Below are 22,396 nucleotides of genomic sequence, written 5' to 3'. Positions count from 1 at the left end.
TCAATGTTTAAAATTTAAACTTTGTGGACATCAAATTATTGGTTTTATATGTTATGCATTATGCAGGAAAGTAAAAATATATAAAAATAGAAAAAGATCATAAACCGGGTTGACCCGGCGGTTCAACCGGTTGACCCGTGAACCGGTCATCACACCGGGTTAACTAAAAATCCGAGTTTTAAAACATTGTTTGTGGAATAAACTTGCAAAAAAGTATCATTGATTGATAATTCGATATGTTAATCACGTAAAAGATGTGGGTGTTTGATTTTCAGAATTACATCTGAAAAAGTGGGCTTTTCTTGAATTTAGCTAGAATTTCAATCAATAACACGCTCAATGACGATAAAACTCAATCCAAAAATTTACGGAAGTGCTCTTATGGAAATCGAAATCAAGAATCGTAAAGAAAAAATCTTATATTATCAAAATCTGATGCAGAATTTATTCGACAAACAAATCGTGTCACAAATCGCTATTATATAATAAATTCAAATTTCAACTGTCAAGCCTAAGAATTAGCCAGAAAACCCGGATTTAATCTTCTGAATGGTAGCCACATCAGTCTTGAACGACAATGCCAAAATCTGGTTATCAATGGTGGTATTAAAAACAGAATTAGGAACCGAAACAGTCCCCGCATTCGCACTCCCAAATCCAGACACAGCTAAAGCGGGATTCTTTGCATCACTGTTAAACTGGAAGTGAACAAGTCCCTTGGGGAAGACAAAGATGTCGCCTTGTTGTAGTGTCTGTGTAAACAGCTTATTGGTGGTGTCAACAAACCCTACCTGCAAAGAACCCATGAGAACAAACAAGAGCTCGGAGGCCCGTGGATGGGTGTGGGGCGGGTTGACTGACCCGGATGGAAATTGAAGAACTGCATAAGAAACACTTTGGCCATTAAGAGCCGGGAATTCAGCCATGCTTGCTTTTGAGACCTTGAAAGTCGCCGGAAATGGAGCTCCGACGAGTGACCGCATTCCGGTGAAGGTGAAGAAGTTTCCGTCAAGTGGGCCGCCTACGTTAGGTGGCACGATGAAGTCTGTGAGAATGTCGGGATCTCCGGCCATGGATACGGTCAGAATGGCGCATACAATTGCAAGTGATGTGAAGATTTTAAGGTTTGATGCCATTTTTGTTGTTAGGAACGACTGATCGATGAAACTGGAGACTTGTTTGTTTGATTGTTCTTGAAATGCGAAAGAGATGACATATATATAGGGTGGACTCTGGACTCTTTCAAAAAATTTGGGAGTATTATTGATTTTATAAATATGTTAAAAACCTCTCGATCATTGTTTTTGTAAAAATAAAAAGGTTATAAAACTATTTCTTGATCTTAGTTTATATAATTAAAAAATATGTTGTGGATTCTTTTTCTTAGGTCGGCTCTCCTTATGTTGTCTTGCACATTCACAAAAATGAAGGAAAATTCACCAAACATTTTGTAAACGATCGTGTCTGTAATATTCATTCATCACTTCGTGATTCTTACGTATAAGAAATAAGAAAGAAAAACAAATACGCTCTTGCAACAATAGGTAATTCTAGGAAATTGTTAAGATCACTTCTTCTTTCACAAAAACATTCTATTAGGAGTAGATTTCAATTCATTTACATAAGATTATTAGGTATGTATCGGTGTTATAACATCAACAAATTGTCATCTCACATGGCACATCAAACTATTAACATCATAATTAGAAGTGGAGGCAATGTTCTTATGTTATAACTAATCATAACTAGAAGTGGGGGTGGTGTTCTTATGTTAGACGGCTAGGAGTGGGCAATGACAAGTGTCGTTATTCTGACGTGCCCTCCCAAACACGGTGTTATAACGCCTGAAATACTGCGTCCGCATGGCATTTTTACGCGTTATGTTACAACGTGTTACTGTGGTAACGCTTGAAAACGACCATTTTTCGACGCAAATACACCTCTCCAACGTATACATTTGATTTTTGAACCGTTGTAAAACGGTCAAAAATGTAAAAATAATAATAACAATAATAATTTTTTGAATCTTTTTACCTCTTAAACCTATATATATATATATATATATATATATATATATATATATATATATATATATATATATATATATATATATATCTTATTTCTTTATCTCATATCAAACCATATTTCAAATCTTCAAAAAATTTCTCTTTTGAATACTATGGATAAAAACTCCAACACTCCTCCTCCAAACACAAATACACCTCCGCCTTTCGGTTTTGCACAATACGAAATGTATACGAACATCCTCAACACTCAAGACAACTTTTTCAATCCCGCATCACCCCTTCCACAAAACCTTTTCAACCCATTTGCTACAATGCAACAAAATACCACACAACCACAACCCACCCAACAAATTGTACCCAAGACGCAAGCGGGGGGAAGCGGAAAAAACGGCCCAAAAAGGGAGATCACGAAGGAAAGGGAAAGCGGTTGCGGTGGAGCAATCGGAAGACGAACCTCCAACATGGTTGACCGCGGCGGAGGAGTACGCATTGGCGGTGGCTTGGTGCGGGACATCAAAAAATCCAACGCAAGGAAATGATATGCGAAGAGTTGCTTTTTGGGAAGCCATGATCGGGAAATTTCGTTGTCTTTTGAATAAAGATGAAAAGTACTACATTCACGACATGTTAAGTAGCAAATGGAATCAAATAAGCAAGAAGTGCACCAAGTTCAATTCCGTCTACAACAAACTTTCCTCACACAAACAAAGTGGTACGATCGATTTTGACATTTATAGAGCGGCGAGAGAGCAATATCATGTCGAGACCGGTCATGTTTTTAGCACGAAAAAATTTGGGAGATTGTGAAGAAATACCCAAAGTGGAATAAAACAAACACATTAACAACAATCGAAGAGGTCTTGCAGCTCGGGTTCGGTCGATATTTCGGACGCACGCACGAACATCGACCTCAATGCGGACACGGATGAGATACCGGACGACTTGAACGACCTTGAAGAGATCTCCCCGCCTCGACGACCGATAGGCCGCGACAAAGCGAGGCGTGCTCAACAGCACGCAGATGAAGTCAAAAGTAGACGACGAGAGCTAGCCGAAATGAAACAAAAATTTGACGAGCACAACGAAATCGTCTGTAAAAGATATGAGTTGCAACAGGATCATTTTGAGTTCCTGTGTCATGAAGCCGATGACGATCGTATTGCGAAAGATTTGGCAATTCTTCAAACTAGCGAGGATAATTTGTCACCGAGACGGTTGGAGACACTCCGAAAAATGAAGGCGAAGATTGAGCAGAAATATTTAGACGAAGATTAGTGTTTTTTTCGTTGTAATGTGTTTTTTGTCAATGTTTTATTTTCGGTGTATGTTTTTTTTTGTAATGTCGTTTTATGTTTTTTTCGTTGTAATGTAGTTTTTAATTAGTATTTATTTTAATTATGTGTTATTTAATTTATATGTTTTTCTAAAAATTATTATGACATAAATTAAATAAATAAAACAAAATAGAAAAATGGAAATTACAAACATAAAAAAAATTAAATAGAAAATTATAGGTGTTATTACATGTTATTTGGTGTTGCTCATTTTCACCTTAGATGTTATAACACCAAAAGTATGAGTAGGATGATGAGGTGGACACTTTTGATGTGATAACATGTAATAATATGTTAACCACACACAGCAGCCTTATAACTAGGTTATAGGATGGATGGGATGTTAGGAGGGAGAGAGAGAGAGAGAGAGAGAGAGAGAGAGAGAGAGAGAGAGATAATTTGATTTGATTGGTTAGAAAATGGTGTTGCATCTTGTTGTCGTTACCATGCCTCTTACTATAACATGAGGGTGGGACGGTGTTCTCCATGTTATAATTAGGTTATGGGATGTCACTAGTGGCAAGTCTAAAACACAAAAACGCATGGTGTACTATTTAAGTGAAACTAATGGAAAATGAAATTAATAATAATAATAATAGTTGCGGGTCTAGATCGGGTCGCATAAGAAAAAAAAATCTTACAATTGTATCAAATAAAACAAAAAACCACATGGTTCACATGAAAAAATGTTATAGTTGGTCGTTTTGTCAAAGCAATATGTAGTGACCTTAAATCAACTTTCAAATGCTTATGTTTCTCATTATACTCTTCTATTGTTTATTTATCATACTTTCAAAAAAAAACAAAAAAAACTTGAATAAAAACATTAGTATTCGGATTTTTAAAAAAACCAACAGTTGAAAAATCACAATTCAAAAATCAAAACGAAGAAATAAAAAATTATCATTGAAACAATAATTTTGTTTTCGTTATGATATTTCTTATTTTACAATTCACACTTAGCAAACAACAATTAAATAATCAAACAAGCGAACAATAATAAAATAATCTTGACACCAGTGTTGTAAAACTCGTTAAGATGGTTGATTACCCGGCCGGGTATTCCCTATTCGGCCTCTTACCGAGGCGAGTTACATAATCCAACTACTCCTCGATTAGCCCCTTACTAAGCGACCAGTGTTGTAAAAGTCGGCCAACTTGGTAATTAATATATATAATATACTTAATGATTTATTATTTAATATACACACATGTGATTATTACTATATATATCTTAAATTTTCCGTAATTATTCACGAAGTAAGACTATTGTGTGATTTTCAGTTTTTCTGTATTCATATGTATCTAATTCCGTTATATATTCCAATCAACTTACGATTTTGTCATATATAATTTCCCTAAAAATATTTCTACATGAATTACCGAATCTAAACACTCGTTACTTGACAATTTGTCAAACGGATACGGAGTAGCGAGTTCCACAACTTTGCTTGAAACAATAATAAAATGTGTTGTTTTGCATAGCGATTCGTATTTTGATTGGACTTAAAAACCACATTTTGATTTGATTTTTTTATTTTCTTGTTTATTCCTTTTATTTTTCTTGTCTTTTGTTGTATTATTATTATTATGATTATTATTATTATTATTATTAATAATAATCATGTTATTAATTATTTTATATAATGGTATCTTTAATTTTACGAATGATTACATTCTACGTATTTTTCAATAAAATAAATTATTATTATTATTATCCATCTGTCTCGTTCCGACTATTTATGTTTTATTTTTTTTAGTTTGAACTATCCATTTTTTTTGTTTCGACTATCTCTAAGTCGTTTTTTCCGTACGAATTATTCATGTGTTATTTTTTCGTTTGTACTATTATCAGGATATTTATTCATTCAGCCTATCTTTGTATTATATTTTTCGGTCGGATTATCCTTATGTAATTTTTTTCGCTTGGACTACCCTTCCGTTATTTTTTCGATCAGACTATATTTGTGTTAATTTCTCGTCCCGACTATCAATGTGCTCTTTTTTTCATTGTGACTATCCTATGTTATTTTTTTCATACGGACTATTCATGTGTTATTTTTTCCGTTTATACTCTTATTGAGTTATTTTTTTCGCTCAGACTATCTATGTGTTATTTTCTTGTCCTATTTATCTCTCTGATATTTTTTGCGTTCCGACTATCCATGTGTATTTTTCTCGTTTTGACTAACAATGTATTATTTTTTTCATTCGGGTTAAACATGTGTTTTTTTTTTTGTTTAAAAAAATAACATAAGAATAGTCCAAACAAAAAAAATAACACAAAGAAAGTTGAAATAAATAAATAAAACAACGATAATCAGAACGAAAAAAAATAACATGGGATAATCCGATCGAAAAAATTAACGCAAAGATAGTCGATACAAAAGAAATAACATGAGGATAATATGAACGAAAGAATAATGCATAGATAGTACGAACGAAAAAAATAACACAGTAATAGTTTGAATTGAAAAAATAAAACAAAGAAAGTCCGAACGAACAAAAGATATATTTTTAATGTTAATAATAATAATAATAATAATAATAATAATAATAATAATAATAATAATAATATATTAAAAGTATTAAATACAAAAAATAACAAAAAAAGTCGAAAAACATCTTGAATTTCAAGGGAGGTAAAGAAGCAATTAGAGAGTATGAGAAGAAAACTCCTAAAAAAAACCTATTGTGGAATCATGAAACAATAAAATAAAATAAATAAAAAGTGGAAAAAAATCACTATTAAAAAACATTAAATATTAGCAAACAATTTGTTAATTTCACAATAAACGATCTTACAACAATGAAACAACAATTAAAAAAACTACACTCGAAGTTATTTTCTCATGTGAATTGAAATTAGGATCATTGATGACTTGATGGAATTAGAGCCTTGGAGGGTTGATTGTTGTTGAGCCGTTAGCGACTGTCGGAGGCTATGGCAGAGGGGCGGTTGTCGGCGACAACAGGCGGAACAAAATCTAATTGATGATTGTCAAGGATTAAATATGTGCATGTGAAATGTTGTTGTTGAAGGTTGATTCACGGTTTTTTTTTAATTTAACTTGTATTGGGCTATGTATATTAGATTATACTTAAAAAAATTGGTCTATAAAAATATAGAATTATGGGTGATTCATACATTTTTTTGTAAAAAATATTAGGTAGTTCACATAAAATATTTAAGGTATGTCACATATTTTAATTTTATATAACCTCTAAAAAAAAGAAAAAAAAAAGTAGGTCAAGTGACCTACCTTTGGAACATGTAACCTTGTCACTGGTTGTTGTCACCTCAGTCGTAATAGTGACTCATACCCAACATTCTTAGAAACATATTAGTTTTATTACATATTACTTCTTGAATTATATAAATTTTGAAAACTTAGTTAAAAATTAAACGATTGCAGCCAATGGCCGCCTTGGGGATGAGTGAGTTGTGCGATTGCACGAGGCCTCCAGTCGTAACCAGTAATCGAAGACAAATTGTTGTTGGTCGTTTATATGACATTCATTCATCAAAAAGTGAACGAAAATTCACCCAACATTTTGTAAATGATTGTGTATATAATATTCATTCATCACATCGTGATTTTAGAGTAAGTTAAAATGAGAAAAAAAAAATACACTCGGGCTTTAATTCATTTACTTAAAAATATGTTAACGTTGTTACTTTTTATTTCCTGAGATATATAAAATTTACAAATTTGGTTAAAGAATGAACGAGTATGGTCAAAAATCACCCAATTCTAAGATGTTTACAACCTACAAAATAATTTTACTCAAAAAAGAACTATATTATTATTTCATTAATATAATTTATGTAATAATATTTAACATGTTAAATACTTTTAACACGTTATGAATTGGAATAAAACTTCAACCCAATTGTTTAATTTTGTCCATTTTACATTCTAGTTTCCAACAAAAAAAATAAATTGCTCCATTGCCGTTCTTGGTTGTCAATTTGCCTCGGGCTTTAAGTTGAGCCAAGTGACAAAGATCAATATTGGTTGCTCCACATTCACAATAATATACCTCAACTTTGTTCGTCAAATTTGTTAATTATTATGTCGATATTTTCATCACATCCGGCCTTTGGGTAAGTTCCAAAAACAGATATCTTTAAAAAAAAATCATATGATAAGTTCTTCATTGACCCATAAAACAAAACTGTGCTTTTGTTTTATAAAACGAAGCACGACAATGAAATGTAAAAAGTGTAAAAATTGCAGAAAACACCATTAACGATTGACCAATTTAAGTCTTGTTTTCAGACTCACGTTTATTAATCTACTTGAGTCTAAGAGCTTCAGAAGTCGATTAAGATCTCAGCTTACAAGTTTTGCCTTCTTCCTTATGGTTTCTAAACAACAAATAAATAGAAATTAGGTTATTGATAAAACCAAATCGAAGCAATAAACAATGAGATATATAAGATGAACTTTACAACATTATAGATTTACAATACCTTCTCAGATTTATCTTTATCGTCTAATTTGTCTTTTCCTTCCATTTTCTGCTTCTGCTTCTCCAGCTTTTCTTTCTCCATTTTCTTCAATATTCAATGTACGCCAAAAACGAAACCTCCAGTGATCGATTAACCATCGATAATAAAATAAACAAAAACAGATATTAAAAAAAATACCTTGACGTAGAGATTCTCACGAGCACGTTCTTCGTCGTCAAGGACGCGGCCTTGATCGCTGAAGAGACGAAGCAATCTTAAATTGGAATTGGATGAGTGCTTCAAATGAAGAAGAGAATGTGATCTTGAGATAATGATGGATCTCATCGCCATTAGGGATCTGTTTGAGCTATGGAAAAAATGAGAGAATGTGAATTAGTGAATGTGTTGATTTGATGAATGATCATGCTGTTGGTTGAATGGTTGGTTCCATGGGAAAGGGTCCAAGAGAGAATCACCGGGTCAATCGAAATGGGTTTTTATTTTAAGTAATATGCAATTTTACATGAAAAAAAATAATTTATATTTTGATATATTTTAAGATCAGGTTGTTGTCTATTTTTAGTAAACATAGACATAGTTACTTGAATTGGTTTAACTATCAATACAGTTGTAGAAGTTTAGTAACTTTTCTATAAGCAAACCAACAAATTACACATAAAACTAAAATATGAACATTTGCAATCCATGTTTGATATATAGTTCTATCTAAGATACTTTATTTCGGCTTTTAAAAGACAAAATTGCAAGAATGCTCTGTATGTTATGTCACAACTCACAAGTTTGGTCCAAAAAAGTTTAGACTTGCGTCAATGGTCCAAAAGTTGGATTTTGTTGCGAATTGGGTCTGTTAAGCGTGTTAAACCCAACATATAAAGGGGTACGATATACTCCAAAAGAAAACTATTATATTACATTAAAAGGTAGTACAATGCAAGCAGAGTCGATTCATAGAGACACGAGACAATCAATCTATGTCTCTTTGCACAAGGTACTATGGTCACCAATAGTAAAGAGGGGGGTTTTGAATGCAATTATTAAAACAAACAATTAAAAACACAAGTAATCAGCTAAATGAGTGAATTAAATTCAGAATATGTAAGGACTCTAACTCTATGTATGACAACTTAGCAATGTGATTCAAAGATGATTAGATATTTGCTCAATTATATCTAAGTTGGTACTTGAAAGTGTTAATAAGCTCTAACACTTCTCATTCACTACATTAGTTAACCAAAACAAGCTCTTTGATTAACCCTAACCTTACCAACTTAATATAAACAAACTCTTAGAATTAGATTAAAAGATTGCATTAAACTTTAGGTGAATGTTCCTAACAACACCCAATGCTCCTCACAAGCTCGGGAGTGTAAAAGTGTGTGAATAAGATTTACGCTAGATTTATTCAAAATTATTCAATTTAGTGCTCGTTACTTGTTCAATTTCACAAAACAATTACGGATTTTGCAAAACATATAACTTGAATGATCTAACCCTAATTCAAATGACCAATAAGAATCACAATTAGAATCAAACATTTGATTACAGCAAAATCAAATTCACTAGATAGAAATTAAAAGCAAACATCAGGTTGTATGATTGAAATCACAACTAAGAAGTCAAAACATGAAGTTGGAGAAACTAGGGTTCTAGACACACATTGCTAGAACAAGATCACAAGTCAAAAGATGGAAATAGTATGCAATTACAACTTACAAATAAGAGAAATAATGTTTCCAAATGACAAATGATCAAATCCTTGCAAAATCCTTCGAAATCCTCTCACCAATAGTGCTCTGATATGATGTGTGTGTGTAAAAATGACCCTCATCCCATAATATGAAAGATAGGAAAAACTGTCAAAAGGTAGTTTTTGGGGTCGACCACGGCTCATGTCAAAATAGGCTAAACTGACACGGGTCGTGTTCAGCATCGTCAACACAGTCTGTGTTAAAATAGGCTAAACTGACACGGGTCGTGTTCAACATGGTCAACAGCTTCTTCTTGGCCAAACACGTCCCGTGCCCAATTTTCAGTGTAAATCCAACACGACCAGTGTACTCCTCTGACTCCGAATCCAAACTTGATTTTTCCAACTTTTCCGTTCTTCGCCCAATCATCCCGAAATCTTCACCAATGCTTCCCAACACCTCCAAAAGCGCGTTCCAACCTCCGGTTTACCTGAAAAGAGCTTGAAAATGTGCAAATAAGGTTGTTCTGGAGACTAACATAAATATGATAAAATGCAAGAAAATGAAGAACAATTATGCTAAATAGATGCATAAAAAGAGAGTAAAAGGGATACAAAAAGGTGCACAAAATACACCTAACAGGGTCCAAAGTATTTTAAACTTATGTAAAAAGATGGATTCTCCACTTATTATTTTATTTTGTATTTTTCTTTTATTATAACAATTAAAAATAAAACTAAAATAAAATACTTCTCTCTCTCTCTCTCTTTCTATATATATATATATATATATATATATATATATATATATATATATATATATATATATATATATATATATTCATTGATGCAAGAACGCTACCTCCTGTCGGACCACCACCACTTATGGGACCACCCTAGTTACCGGAGACTTATTTCCGTTGGACCACCCCGGTCACCTCAGTCCAGCCGGCTCTGCAACGTCGTTGGATTTGAAAGCCCTAAACTTCGTCGCCACCTTTGCATTCCACCTCGAACGTAAGAAACCACCAGAGCCACATCTGTCATCGTCGTCCTTCTCCGACGAGCCTCCTGTGTTTGTAGAAGATGAATGACTGTGACAATAAGACGAAGGACGGAGTAGAAACCCTTCGTCGGATCTGTCCCCACAACAAAACCTAACGTTGACATCTTCCTCAACAAACCCTAGCTCGCCACCGCCTTCATTTCTCTCCATCTCTGACGTTCGTCGTTCACAGGAGTTCAGATCTACGGTACTTGTTCGTCGGAGTTTACATCTATAAACGGTAAGCTCTATTTCGTTGGAGTTTAGACCACCACCTACGAAGACCTAAGTCAGAAAACCCTTCATCAGATCTAACTTCGTGTATGTGTGTTCATCACATATGGGTTCATGAATATGAGTGTGTGTGTGTGTGTTCTTCAGCTCTTAATTTCATCATATATATGATTTAGTGTGTGTGTGTGTGTGTTTGTTTATTTGTTTGTTTGTTCATCAGATATGGGGTTCATGAATGTTTGGGTGTGTTCTTCAGCTCTTGATTTTTACTTTAGAATACCCTTCATCAGATCTGATTTCAACTTTAGAACAAGAATACCCTTCATTAGAGCTCTGATTGAAGTTGTCGATTGAAACTAGAAAGAGAGCATCGATTTTTCATATGTACAAAATTTTCACATGCCACTAAAGCTCAGAGTGGGGGTGTGGGTATTTTCTTTTTCTTTTTTGATTTTTGTAATAAAAAAATGAAAAGGGGGAAATACCAAGGACAAATATGTCTTTATAAAAAGTTTTGAAATTTTTTTATCAAACCCACAACAACATCAAATTTTTGGACCAATAGTGTGAGTCCAAATCTTTTTGGACAAAATTTGTGAGTTGTGACATAACACAGGGACCATTCTTGCAATTTTGTCCCTTTAAAAATATAACGTGCCATCGAAAGATCATATTTCATGCAAATTTCAACTTTTTGGTAGGTTACCGGTTATCATCGTCCTCTATCGATAATCTAAAATGTTTCTTTTCTGAAAATATTCAAAGTATAAAAATGTACGTAACCTAAAATAGGAATTTGATCAAAGTGCATCAAATAATGCAACATGAATGTCATGTCATCGTTTTAAAGCCCCAAAGTGCCAACACAATCGTTAAACTTACTAAGGGTTGTTTCTTTTTTACTTAATAAGTTTTATGGGTTAAGCACTTAATTTGTATATGTGTGCATTGTTATTTCTTCTTGACTTAACCTTGACATAATGACTTAATGGGTTAAGGGGAAAAAACTTGGCTTAATGTATGAAGACTTTAAAAGGGCGTTTGGTTCATAGAATGTCTGATTTGATGAATAATTGATAAGATAAAAAAAAAAAAAAAAAAAAAAAAGGTGAGAAGGCATTCTATCTTTATAATAAAGCACTAGGTGTGAGATTCGTATATTACACGGGTGGATTAAAAAATGATTAAATATCAAAATTTAAGTATTATGTGGTTTTTTAATTTTGAAATAAGGAATGAAAAACATATTCATTGGAATTTATTATCACATTTATTAAATTTAATAGTTTACATAAATAATGATGAGTATTATGTGGCCTTTTATTTTAAAAATTAAAAAAAAAAAAATAGAAACAGATATGTGGATATTATTTATTTCAAAATAGCACAAAATGACAAAAATCAAAACTCATGAAAAATTGGCATGTGCCAAAATGAATCTTTATTTATTAGAGTAAGAAAGATAAATAATGAAATTTAAAACATTTGCTTTATAAAAGAATGACTAATTCCTTCAAACGCGAAATTTAATGGAATTTCATAAGTTTCAATTTCTTTGAATTGAATTTGTCAACCAAATGCAATTTTTACTGAAACTAACATTAAGATTCCTCCAAATTCCTTTAAAATTTGTGAACCAAACACACCCTAAGTTTTATCTATTTGCTCTTCCTTTTTCCTCACAACTCATCTATGTTAAAATTCATATATTGGTTAAAACTAATGAATATTAAGAAACTCGTGTTTTGAAATCTAAAGTAAAATGATCGTTTATTATTGTTAAACTTATAATTATTATGAAAATTGTGTTTTTTTTTCTTTTTGGGATGTATAGAAATTAGTTATTTAGGTTGTGTTTAGCGTGTTAGCTGAAAAACTAATGTTTAGTTTATAAATTAGTTTATTAATAAGTTGTCTAAAATAATATATCAAAAAACTAGTTTATAAGCTACGATATATTACTTTTGTAGTCACCAAACACTAAATTGACATAAATTCAAAAATAAACACTAAGTTGACATAAATTCAAAGATAAATTAGCATGTGTACACGGAGCTTTAGTCTCATCATACTTACTTCCTGTATACATTACTAGGTGTAAGACTCATGTATTATATGGGTTTACTTAAAAAAATTAAATATAAAATTTTAACAATTTGAAAATTTTGAATTTGTAAGAAAAATGAAAATAAATTTGAATTATTAAAATTAATGAGGCTTTAATATATTGAATACATTACATATATAAACTCTTTCTAATAAATACTTTACATATATATTACCTTACATATTAAATGTGGAATTTTAATTTAATAAAATGATAAAATACAATAAAATGACAAGTGGATAATAGAAAATTTAAAAATTCTAGAAAATGTCATGTGTTTAAATGAAGGAGAAGATGACATATGGCAAAAAAAACCCTTCATTTATTATAGTAAGACTAGGTGTAAGACCCGTGTAATACACGGGTTTATTAAAAATAAAATTTTAATATTAATATATAAATATAAAATATTTTATAATGTAATACTTTACATAAAGTGAAATAATCTTCTGAAAATTTGCAAAAAAATCTAAATCGTTTGAAGTATTTATGAGAATTTATTATCAAATTAATAGGATTATTTTATTTCTTTATAGAATCCATCACAATTTTATGGAATTTTATTTTATGAAAATGGAAATCCCTAAAAATGACAAGTGGAAAATAATATTTGTAAAATTCTCACAAAATGACAAGTGTCAAAATTAAGGAGAATATGACATATGACAAAAAAAACTTTCATTTATTAAAGAGGATTTTATCCGGATAGAGATCGTATCGTTCACCAGATTTTCACCAGATTTGCAACTACAGTACTTAGGAAAAAAACAATCTTTAACTAGGCTTATAAACCAATTTATAGATCAAAATTTCCAAAAGTATATGTTCTTAAGAATACTTCTTAGGACAAAACGAAAATACTTTACCATTTTTTTATCTTTTGCGAGGTACAAGAACAATACCCAAATACAAAAACTTGGACCTCAAAAGTCAAATTTCAACCTTAAAACAAACTATCACACAAATCATATACCACAAAATTCATACAAACTTGCAATATTTCCACGTCACAAACATTAAGTCCCAACATTTTTCCATCAGTCAACTCAAGATACAAGTTGACCAAATTTTATAAAATAACTTAGAAACAAGGCAACAACAACCACCAGGTACATGGATGGGTCGGGTCCTACCCGCCCATACCCTACCATCTTCTTTCCTAAATTAACCTGGAACCAAACTACACATGATATTGATATGATTCCAGTTAACTAATATTAGTATGAAATGGGTCAACGGGATTTAAGACCAGCAACAGAAAGGGCAACACCTCGAGTTGTCTTCACATAGCTCACATACTCCCCATAATGCATTGTAAATAACGTGCTTTGGTAACGAGTCAACTCAATACGTTTCCTCACAGACTCGGTTATGGTGCCATTATAACCAGCTTTACGTATCAGTGAATCAATCGCTTCTATCTTTGTCCAGCCTGAAAAACCCAAAATACACAAATCATAATGTAAAGCCCAAAGTTACAAACTAGCCCAATAACATCGGTAGTATCAACTTAAAAGTTAAAACCTTCTTGAGCAGCCACGTCAGGTAGGTATGTGGCACTTCGCCTTGTATTATAATCAGGGTCAGTGAATTCTATAATAATTCCATGCTTTCCGACCTACAACAAGAGTTGATGAATGAAAATGTTGCAAAGACACTCAAATAGACTTTTTTTTTAATGTACAGAAACATTAAACATACCTCCCAATCGAGATAGTTAGCAGCATTTTCATAATTAGTAAGAATGGAAACTGTACATTGCAAGAATGGTAATTCTTTAGACTGTATTGGTGGAAATCGCCGATCCCTCAGAGCACTGAAATGATGTTTAAAAAAGGATAATTGAGGGCAAATTTGTAAAAAGAGTACAAGATTGTTGAGAAGCTACCTGGTTAGTGAATAATCCTTGAAGCCATTTATTATGCAGCGAGCTTCCAGAGTTCCTATGCATCCACGTAGGCGAGGTTCCCCACCATTCACAGCTTTCTTCCAAGTCACAAACAATGGGCTGAAATCACAATGTATTGCATAAGCAAATTATTTCATTTTTCATAGACAATATATGTGAACGTCAATTCTTAGATGATCTATGATGAAGATAGTTGTATCATATGTACTTAAATCACATCCAATCACATGTAAACTGAAATTTCTTTTACGAATTCCCAGGTTTGAACCTGAGACTCACTTGTGGATTCCTGAATTTCTTTTTTAACTCAGATGCACCTTTTGGGGAGGGAGGCTGAAAGATGCATACTTGAAGTTCCCAAAAAGATCAAATATAAGGATTAAACAATTAACACACAAACACATGGAGGGAATTCCAGTAAGTCAAATACACATTGAGAACAGTGGATAAGAGATGTATACAAATTGCAAATAACACCATAATTGTCATACATATATAGAATCATCACAAAATCCAAAAAGAAACCACAAAACAAAGACATAAAACAGTGAATTAGTGAAGGAATCTAAGCAAGTAGATAGAAAATGACCATGAAAGATCAAAACTTTAAAGAGAGATGGAGAAGATTACTGTTGACCCTCATCGAAAGCAGGAGGGGGAACTTGTTCGCCGTTGAAGTGAGCCACCAGCGTATCGAAGCAATACACCACCATTTCCTTGTTTGCCGACACCATTTTTTCTGTTTTTTCGTTTTTCTTAGATTTTTTGCTGATAACTCTCTATGAAAATGTCAAGAATACCAACGGATATATGGGAAATATGACACCACCGATTCCGATTGTCAAATTCGATCAACATTAAATGAAATAATAAAAAAATACCTGGATTTTAGAAATTAGGGTACGTGTACAAAAAATTCTGAGGGGTGGAGTGTTGGCTTTTCTTCAAAAGATTCCCGGATTATTGAAGCAACATCAGTGCTGACGACGAAAAAGAAAGCCAAAAGGGAGTGAAGACTTTTGCCCCTCCTCTGTATATCTAATGTATTTCTTTGTTCAACTGTTGGTGGAAATTACGTACATGTCCTCGGTCTTTTAGTGTAATTCTTACTGTACCCTCTACTTGGTTGATTTCCAAAAGCTACTATCAAAAGGCCGGTCCCGCTAAAAGAAAATATTTGGTACAATGTCGTCATATGAATAAATGCTTAGAAAAGAAAAGCAAAACGCAATAATTTTTGTTTTAGTTTTATTCTAAAATACATATATCATATTTAATTTTCTTAACATAAGTTAAACGTTTTTTAGTTGCTTTTAATTTAAATTAGTTGGGATATTTGAAAGTTACCGTACGTTTATTAATTTTGTATTTTTGATATAATTTATGTAACATATTATTTTTTACAATTTTATTATTATATAGAGTTTATGAGTGTAACTTTGTCTAACATATAAACCGTTTTTGTAATTTCATCATTACATTAGGATCATTTATATAATTTTGATATTACACAATGACTATTTCTGTAGTGTTTCAAATTATATGGGGACATTTTATGTTAATATCAAGGGTAAATGGCAAAAAAAACACTTTTTTTACACAGAAATTCGATTTTGACATCGTGTTTTTTTGTCAATTTTGACACTGTGTTTTCCAATTTGTTACAATTTTGACCACTTGACCGGTTAAACAGGTTACATGCTGACGTGGCATGATGATGTGTTAGTTTTTGATGAAGTGGCATGCTGACATGTCAAAATTTAATTTTTTTCTCACAAAAAACACTAAGTTTTCATTTTTTTCGATTTTGACACTAAGTTTAATTTTTTTTTTCAACTTTGACACTATGTTTTTTTGTTCCAAATCGAACTATAATTTTTTCCAATTTTGTTCAATGTTGATAATTTTCTATTTGAAACCATATAAATATTTTTTTAATACATTTAAACCGTATAAATATGTTTTTTATTTATTTAAAAACCATAGTTTTGTATAAATACATATTTTTATTATTTTTTTTAACACTCAAACCATATTTGTATGTATAAATATGTATTAGTTATATAAAAATTGTATTTTATACTAAATATGCCACTTTAAAATGTGTTTCGATGTTTGGGGGCGTGTAGTCGATCAAAACTCAGATATCAAGTTTGCAATCCATCAAAATTTTACATCTTATTAGAATCTTATGGTTAGTTTGATTCTCATGATATAACTAATGCTTTGAATGTGAGAAAAAAAACACCTTGTATTTAAATAAAAATGTGCGTTTTAAACGAAAAAAAATATGTTTATACGATTTAAAATGTAATAAAAAAATATATTTATATTGTTTCAAATGAAAAATAGACAAAATTGAACAAAATTTGATAAATGATGTTCGATTGGAACAAAAAAAAACATAGTATCAAAATTGAAATAAAAAATTAAATTTAGTGTCAAAATCGAAAAAAAGTGAAAACTTAGTGTTTTTTGTGGGAAAAAAATCAATTTTGACATGTCAGCATATCATGTCAGCATTCCACGTCATCATGTCACGTCAGCATGTAACCTGGTTAACCGGTCAAGTGGTCAGAATTGTAACAAATTGGAAAACACCGTGTTAAAATTGACACAAAAAAAACACGGTGTCAAAATCGAATTTCTATGTAAAAAAAGTGTTTTTTATGTCGTTTACCCTAATATCAAAGGCCTCTTTTTTTGTGAGATATAGAATCATGTATGGACCAACATCACACAATCTCTCTATTACTACACAATCTCTCTGTTATATAAAGATTATTTTGTTTAATATCCTTATTATATAGAGACTATTTTTGTAATTATTTTTTTACATGGATCATTTTTATAGTTTTCAATTTCTTCCTAGGGTCATTTTTGTAGTTTGTAAATCCTATTGGGGCCATTTCTGTAACTAATTCATAGAGGGACCATTTTTGTAAATCTTGGTTTATCTCGAGGACACTTTCTATAACTTTATGACCAACTATGGGTATTTTTATAATTTCTAAAAAATTGGAGTATCTTTCTTATTTGTCCTCGTATTAAAAGGATAGTAGTGATGAATATTCGTTAAAACAATATATATGTATCGGTGATATTGATGTTCAGTCGTCCCTCTTGAGCAAGTGATCTTATGGACTGGATGGTTTATTTATCATTCACCACTTATTTCTTTAGCTTAACTGTCATTCATTCATCAAATAATCATTTTTCATTATCTTTTATTTTTTATTTTTTTTTAAATATATTTTATATAAATATTATATTCTAGAGACTTAAAAACAATGAATTTTAATATATTTTTTAGAATTTTTAGTAAATATATAATTTAATAAAAATTTAAAAATTCAAAAAAACCACCTTTTTTTAAAATGAATTTTTTTTACCATTTTATGTCTTTTTACCCTTTACCAATTTACTGTTTATCATTTTGTGTTCTAATTTATAACTAATATTTTGAAGTTTTTATAACTTTTGAACGAAAAATTAAATGTTTGAAATATTTTTCATGATTAAAAATTATAAATTAAAATTATATTTTATTTTGTGGGATCTTAGGATCCCGATTCCGATCTTACGATCCCGATCTTGCAAACCCAAAAACGATTCTACGTAAGATCCCGATTGTGACAACCTTGACGTACAAAAGCCAGATATATCCGAATTCATTTTTTTATATAATTTGGATCAAATATTTTCATTTTCAAATATCAGAACTAAAGACCGGATTTTTTTTGTTGTGAAATAGATATTCAGTGTAATAGGATTCAAATATGACATAATCGGATTTTTAAATATCCTAATCTGGATAAAGCCGTTTTATCCAATTTTTTAAAATTTGATTTATACTCCAACCAAATAAATAATTATATTATATATGATTTTAAAACAAAAATACATCACAATAAATCTAAAAATTAAAAGTGTAACTATTTTTAGTCGCCAAGTAATCATCTTCATGAAATATAATTTGTACACTGAACGGCCCATATTATTTTTTTGGAATGGGAGACTTGATAATAAAACAAAACTAGCTGCGTATTAACAAAAAAGGAACACAATGACAAAATTGGATTTTATAACCACGTATTCTAATTTTTAATGTATGGCCACTAATTTTGGACTTACTCTAGCGTGTAGCAATGAGACGAAAACGGAAGCAAAAGTTTGTGGAATTGCAGTTTTTTAGTTTTGAAAGATGTTTGAGACTGCCAAAAAGGTGAGAATAATGAGCGTTTTTTTTACATATGTTAAAACCGAATAAACCAACACAAATCTTTAGTAACACTAGAGGGCAAATTGGCAATTTTGGGGGTCCAAACAACTATATATGCATGTTTATTTTCTAGCTCAACGACTAGTCAACTATATCCGAAAAGTCGGGTAAATATCTTATTTTAGTTTTTTGGTGGTTTCAAATTCCGATCCTTATCCAACGGGTTGGATATATCCGATTTATATAACTTCATACCGATTTTTGAAATATCCAATTCCAATATATTTTTGGATACGGAAAAATCCAAATCGAGTTTGTGCACCCCTAATTAATAGTTATTGAATGAAGTCGAATATTAGTCCCAATTCAGAATGAAGGTTGTCCTTAATCCTTATACACGAAAATAAGTAGATGTTTGGTCAATAGACTTGTTCTGTGGTTCATCAAAGGAAAATAACATTTAGAATTCAAATAATAAAGTTTTAAGGGGAAACTTGTATATATTTAGTAGTTGCATGCTTAAACTGACAATACCATAATTATTTGTGGTTCAAAGCTGTAAATCTACCGGTCGCGTTAAAAAGACTTTCTCACTGGAATTCTCCGCCTACTCTTTCGTTTACTCGTGCCCACGAAGCAAAACGAAATCCCCACGAAAAGATCAAACCCCAATTCCTTTTTTCAGGTTCCCTCCTTCTCTCTATCTCTTTCGCTGATTTCGGCAATTTATGAAAAAATTTCTGGCATACAAGTTCAATCATCACCTATTTCCTTAATTTATTTGCTACGATTAGCTAGATCGATTGATTCATTGCCTCTTAGACTTGGAATTCATCGATCGTAAGAGTTCATCCGCAAATTCCTCATCTTAGGGTTTAATTATATCTCTCGTGATTTCTGTGAGGTAGGTTTCAGCGAGGGTTAATTGAGATACCCTTAGTGGTGTTTCTTATGTGTTTATCTTGTAGATCATCTAATCACGATCAATCCATCACCGATTAATCGTAAAATGCAGAAGCGACTTGAGATGGGATTTGCGTTCCTCTGTTTTTTTTATCTCTGCATAAAGTTGTTTGAGAAATTTGAGGCTTTTATATTCTATTTTCAGGATCAACCCCCTCGTAGGGCGAATTTGGTGAGAAACGATTGATTTGAAGTGATTGGAATCCAAAGATGAGTCAGAAAGGATTGATTTATAGCTTTGTTGCGAAAGGGACCGTTGTATTGGCTGAACACACGGCCTACTCAGGAAACGTCAGCACGGTTGCTGTTCAATGCTTACAGAAGTTGCCTTCGGGTAGCAGTAAATACACATATTCATGCGACGGCTACACCTTCAACTTCTTGCTTGATAGTGGCTTCGGTATGTGCAAACTTATAAACATTTGCTAATACTATTTTATACTGTTTCTGTCAATTTAGCGTTCATAGATCATAACATGGGTGATTTTGTCATCCATTCAATGCAGTTTTTCTTGTTGTTGCTGATGAATCAGCAGGGAGGAGTGTGCCATTTGTGTTTCTGGAGAGAGTGAAAGACGACTTCACAAAACGTTATGGAGCATGTATTGGAAATGATCACCCTCTTGCCGACGACAGTGATGATGATCTATTTGAAGATCGGTTTAGTATTGCTTATAATCTTGATAGGGAGTTTGGGTATGTTGCTCTCATACTATTCTCGGAGTTTTTGTAATAGTTTTCTTTTATCATTAATTATTCTTTGCTGTTATTAATAGGCCAAAGATAAAGGAACACATGGAGTATTGTTTAAACCATCCAGATGAAATGAGTAAGCTGTCTAAACTGAAGGCTCAGATTACAGAGGTTAAAGGGATTATGATGGACAACATTGAGAAGGTAAACTGTAAACATCTTTCTTCTTTTTTTCTCGATTGATTTGTATAACTAAACACAAATGCATTTAGTGCTAGTAAATCAACATTTGTGTTTGTAATAAAGGTTTTGGATCGTGGTGAGAAGATCGAATTACTAGTGGATAAAACAGAAAACCTTCAATTCCAGGTATAACTTTTACGTTTCTTTTAAAAATTGTATTTTTTTTTTATTTGGGGTGAAGTAATAAAAGGGAGTTCTTGAAGGTTTATAATTGTTGTGAAACTGGTGTTACATACAGGCAGATAGCTTTCAAAGGCAGGGAAGGCAACTAAGAAGGAAGATGTGGTTGCAGAATCTTCAGATGAAGCTCATGGTTGGAGGAGCTATTGCAGTTTTTATCATCATAGTCTGGCTCATGGCTTGTAGGGGTTTCAAATGTTGAAACTCTTATTTCTAGGGTTTGTCGTGAACTCTAATAGATGTTTTTTTTTTCTTTTTTGATTATTGGTTTTGATGTATAAATCACGTATCACTATCCGCTTTCAGTTTGCTGTTCTTGTATATGCACTATCTATAATTCTGCATAAATGAAAGATGATGAGTGAAGTTAAACATGATATATGCAACCGTTTATTGTCACTTTCTATAAAACACATGCGACTTGATTGATCCTATTTTGTGGGAAAAATGATGCTTTTTTAGTATGTACTAGATAATAGTGATGGGGGTAAGAAACTATGATTTGTTTATATTCACTATGTATCATGTTTCCCTTTTCACGATTGGTTACTTGAGTATGTACTAGACAATAGTGATTAAGATTGAAAAAACGTTCACACTAGATACGTCTTAAAGCGACATGATAGGATCTAACTATTACAATTTTAATAATTACATCAAGCTCGAAAGAAAAGGTATTTTGTAGAGCAATTTTGAAGCTAAAACACAAAAAGTTTGACAAATTTATCTAAAAGTTCGTTACGTTGGAAGTTGAAATCATGATTTAATATATGGTACATTTTCGACGACTTGAACAATAAGATACTGCAAAACAGAACAGATACTGCAAAACAGAACGAAGAATTTAATCAAATTAAGAAAAACATTTGGTCGACGAACAGCAATCAGAGTCTCAACAATAATAATATATGGTTTAGAAAAGAATAGCATGTTTATCATTTTTCCCCTTTTTATGTCGTCCGCTTTTTTTGTGTTAATACATCGTTGATTTTCTTTTATGGGTAAATAAGTCATGTATAAAAAAGTCTCGTGTTTTTTAGCAGAACGTGTCATTTTAATGATGTTTTTTTGACAGAACATGTCATTTTAACTGTATTTTAAACAAAACATATAGCAATTAGTAAATTGTGTAGAAAAAACGACCAAACAAATAGGTAAACAGAGCATAGTAAATAATTAACCTATGAGATGAGTCATCGGAAACCGGCTACACCGACTATTGCCGGTCTGAAAATGGTGTTTATTGAACGGTTACTTCAATGGGAAACCGTGTAC

At 31.7% G+C, this 22,396-nt stretch overlaps 4 protein-coding genes across 8 annotated transcripts; 1 reads left to right on the top strand and 3 right to left on the bottom strand.

The window, feature by feature from the left end:
* Positions 1 to 479: 479 nt before the first annotated feature.
* LOC111916215 (germin-like protein 9-3) lies at positions 480 to 1,272 on the bottom strand. The gene has a single exon (XM_023911836.2). The coding sequence runs from the start codon at positions 1,134 to 1,136 to the stop codon at positions 519 to 521; it is 618 nt and encodes a 205-aa protein (XP_023767604.1). The 5' UTR covers positions 1,137 to 1,272; the 3' UTR covers positions 480 to 518.
* A 6,192-nt stretch (positions 1,273 to 7,464) lies between these two features.
* LOC111916214 (uncharacterized protein At2g27730, mitochondrial) lies at positions 7,465 to 8,258 on the bottom strand. Its single transcript, XM_023911835.3, has 3 exons — positions 8,016 to 8,258; positions 7,839 to 7,922; positions 7,465 to 7,733 (listed from the first exon to the last, which is right to left on the bottom strand). Exons 1-3 carry the CDS (start codon positions 8,166 to 8,168, stop codon positions 7,725 to 7,727), a joined length of 246 nt encoding a protein of 81 aa, XP_023767603.1. The 5' UTR covers positions 8,169 to 8,258; the 3' UTR covers positions 7,465 to 7,724.
* A 5,588-nt stretch (positions 8,259 to 13,846) lies between these two features.
* On the bottom strand, positions 13,847 to 15,858 carry LOC111916280 (uncharacterized protein At2g38710). Of its 3 annotated transcripts, none has more exons than XM_023911901.3 (6): positions 15,702 to 15,858; positions 15,451 to 15,559; positions 14,800 to 14,919; positions 14,613 to 14,727; positions 14,436 to 14,529; positions 13,847 to 14,343 (listed from the first exon to the last, which is right to left on the bottom strand). In XM_023911901.3, exons 2-6 carry the CDS (start codon positions 15,552 to 15,554, stop codon positions 14,144 to 14,146), a joined length of 633 nt encoding a protein of 210 aa, XP_023767669.1. In that variant the 5' UTR covers positions 15,555 to 15,559; positions 15,702 to 15,858; the 3' UTR covers positions 13,847 to 14,143. The 3 variants fall into 3 exon arrangements, with proteins under 3 accessions (XP_023767669.1, XP_023767668.1, XP_042755345.1); XM_023911900.3 differs by having other exon boundaries at positions 15,451 to 15,599; positions 15,702 to 15,837; XM_042899411.2 differs by lacking the exon at positions 15,702 to 15,858 and having other exon boundaries at positions 15,451 to 15,692.
* A 3,710-nt stretch (positions 15,859 to 19,568) lies between these two features.
* Positions 19,569 to 21,500, top strand: LOC111916279 (vesicle-associated membrane protein 727). 3 transcript variants are annotated; one of them, XM_023911897.3, is made up of 6 exons: positions 19,569 to 19,727; positions 20,151 to 20,405; positions 20,512 to 20,701; positions 20,782 to 20,902; positions 21,005 to 21,067; positions 21,180 to 21,500. In XM_023911897.3, the coding sequence occupies exons 2-6, from the start codon at positions 20,216 to 20,218 to the stop codon at positions 21,321 to 21,323; spliced, it is 708 nt and encodes a 235-aa protein (XP_023767665.1). In that variant the 5' UTR covers positions 19,569 to 19,727; positions 20,151 to 20,215; the 3' UTR covers positions 21,324 to 21,500. The 3 variants fall into 3 exon arrangements, with proteins under 3 accessions (XP_023767665.1, XP_023767666.1, XP_023767667.1); XM_023911898.2 differs by lacking the exon at positions 19,569 to 19,727 and adding an exon at positions 19,734 to 19,946; XM_023911899.3 differs by lacking the exon at positions 19,569 to 19,727 and adding an exon at positions 19,752 to 19,882.
* Positions 21,501 to 22,396: the final 896 nt, after the last annotated feature.

The sequence above is a fragment of the Lactuca sativa genome, chromosome 2, assembly GCF_002870075.4.
Source record: "Lactuca sativa cultivar Salinas chromosome 2, Lsat_Salinas_v11, whole genome shotgun sequence".
NCBI lineage: Eukaryota > Viridiplantae > Streptophyta > Magnoliopsida > Asterales > Asteraceae > Lactuca > Lactuca sativa.
Note: the sequence above shows the minus strand (reverse complement) of the source record. Positions and strands in the feature narration are given on the sequence as shown.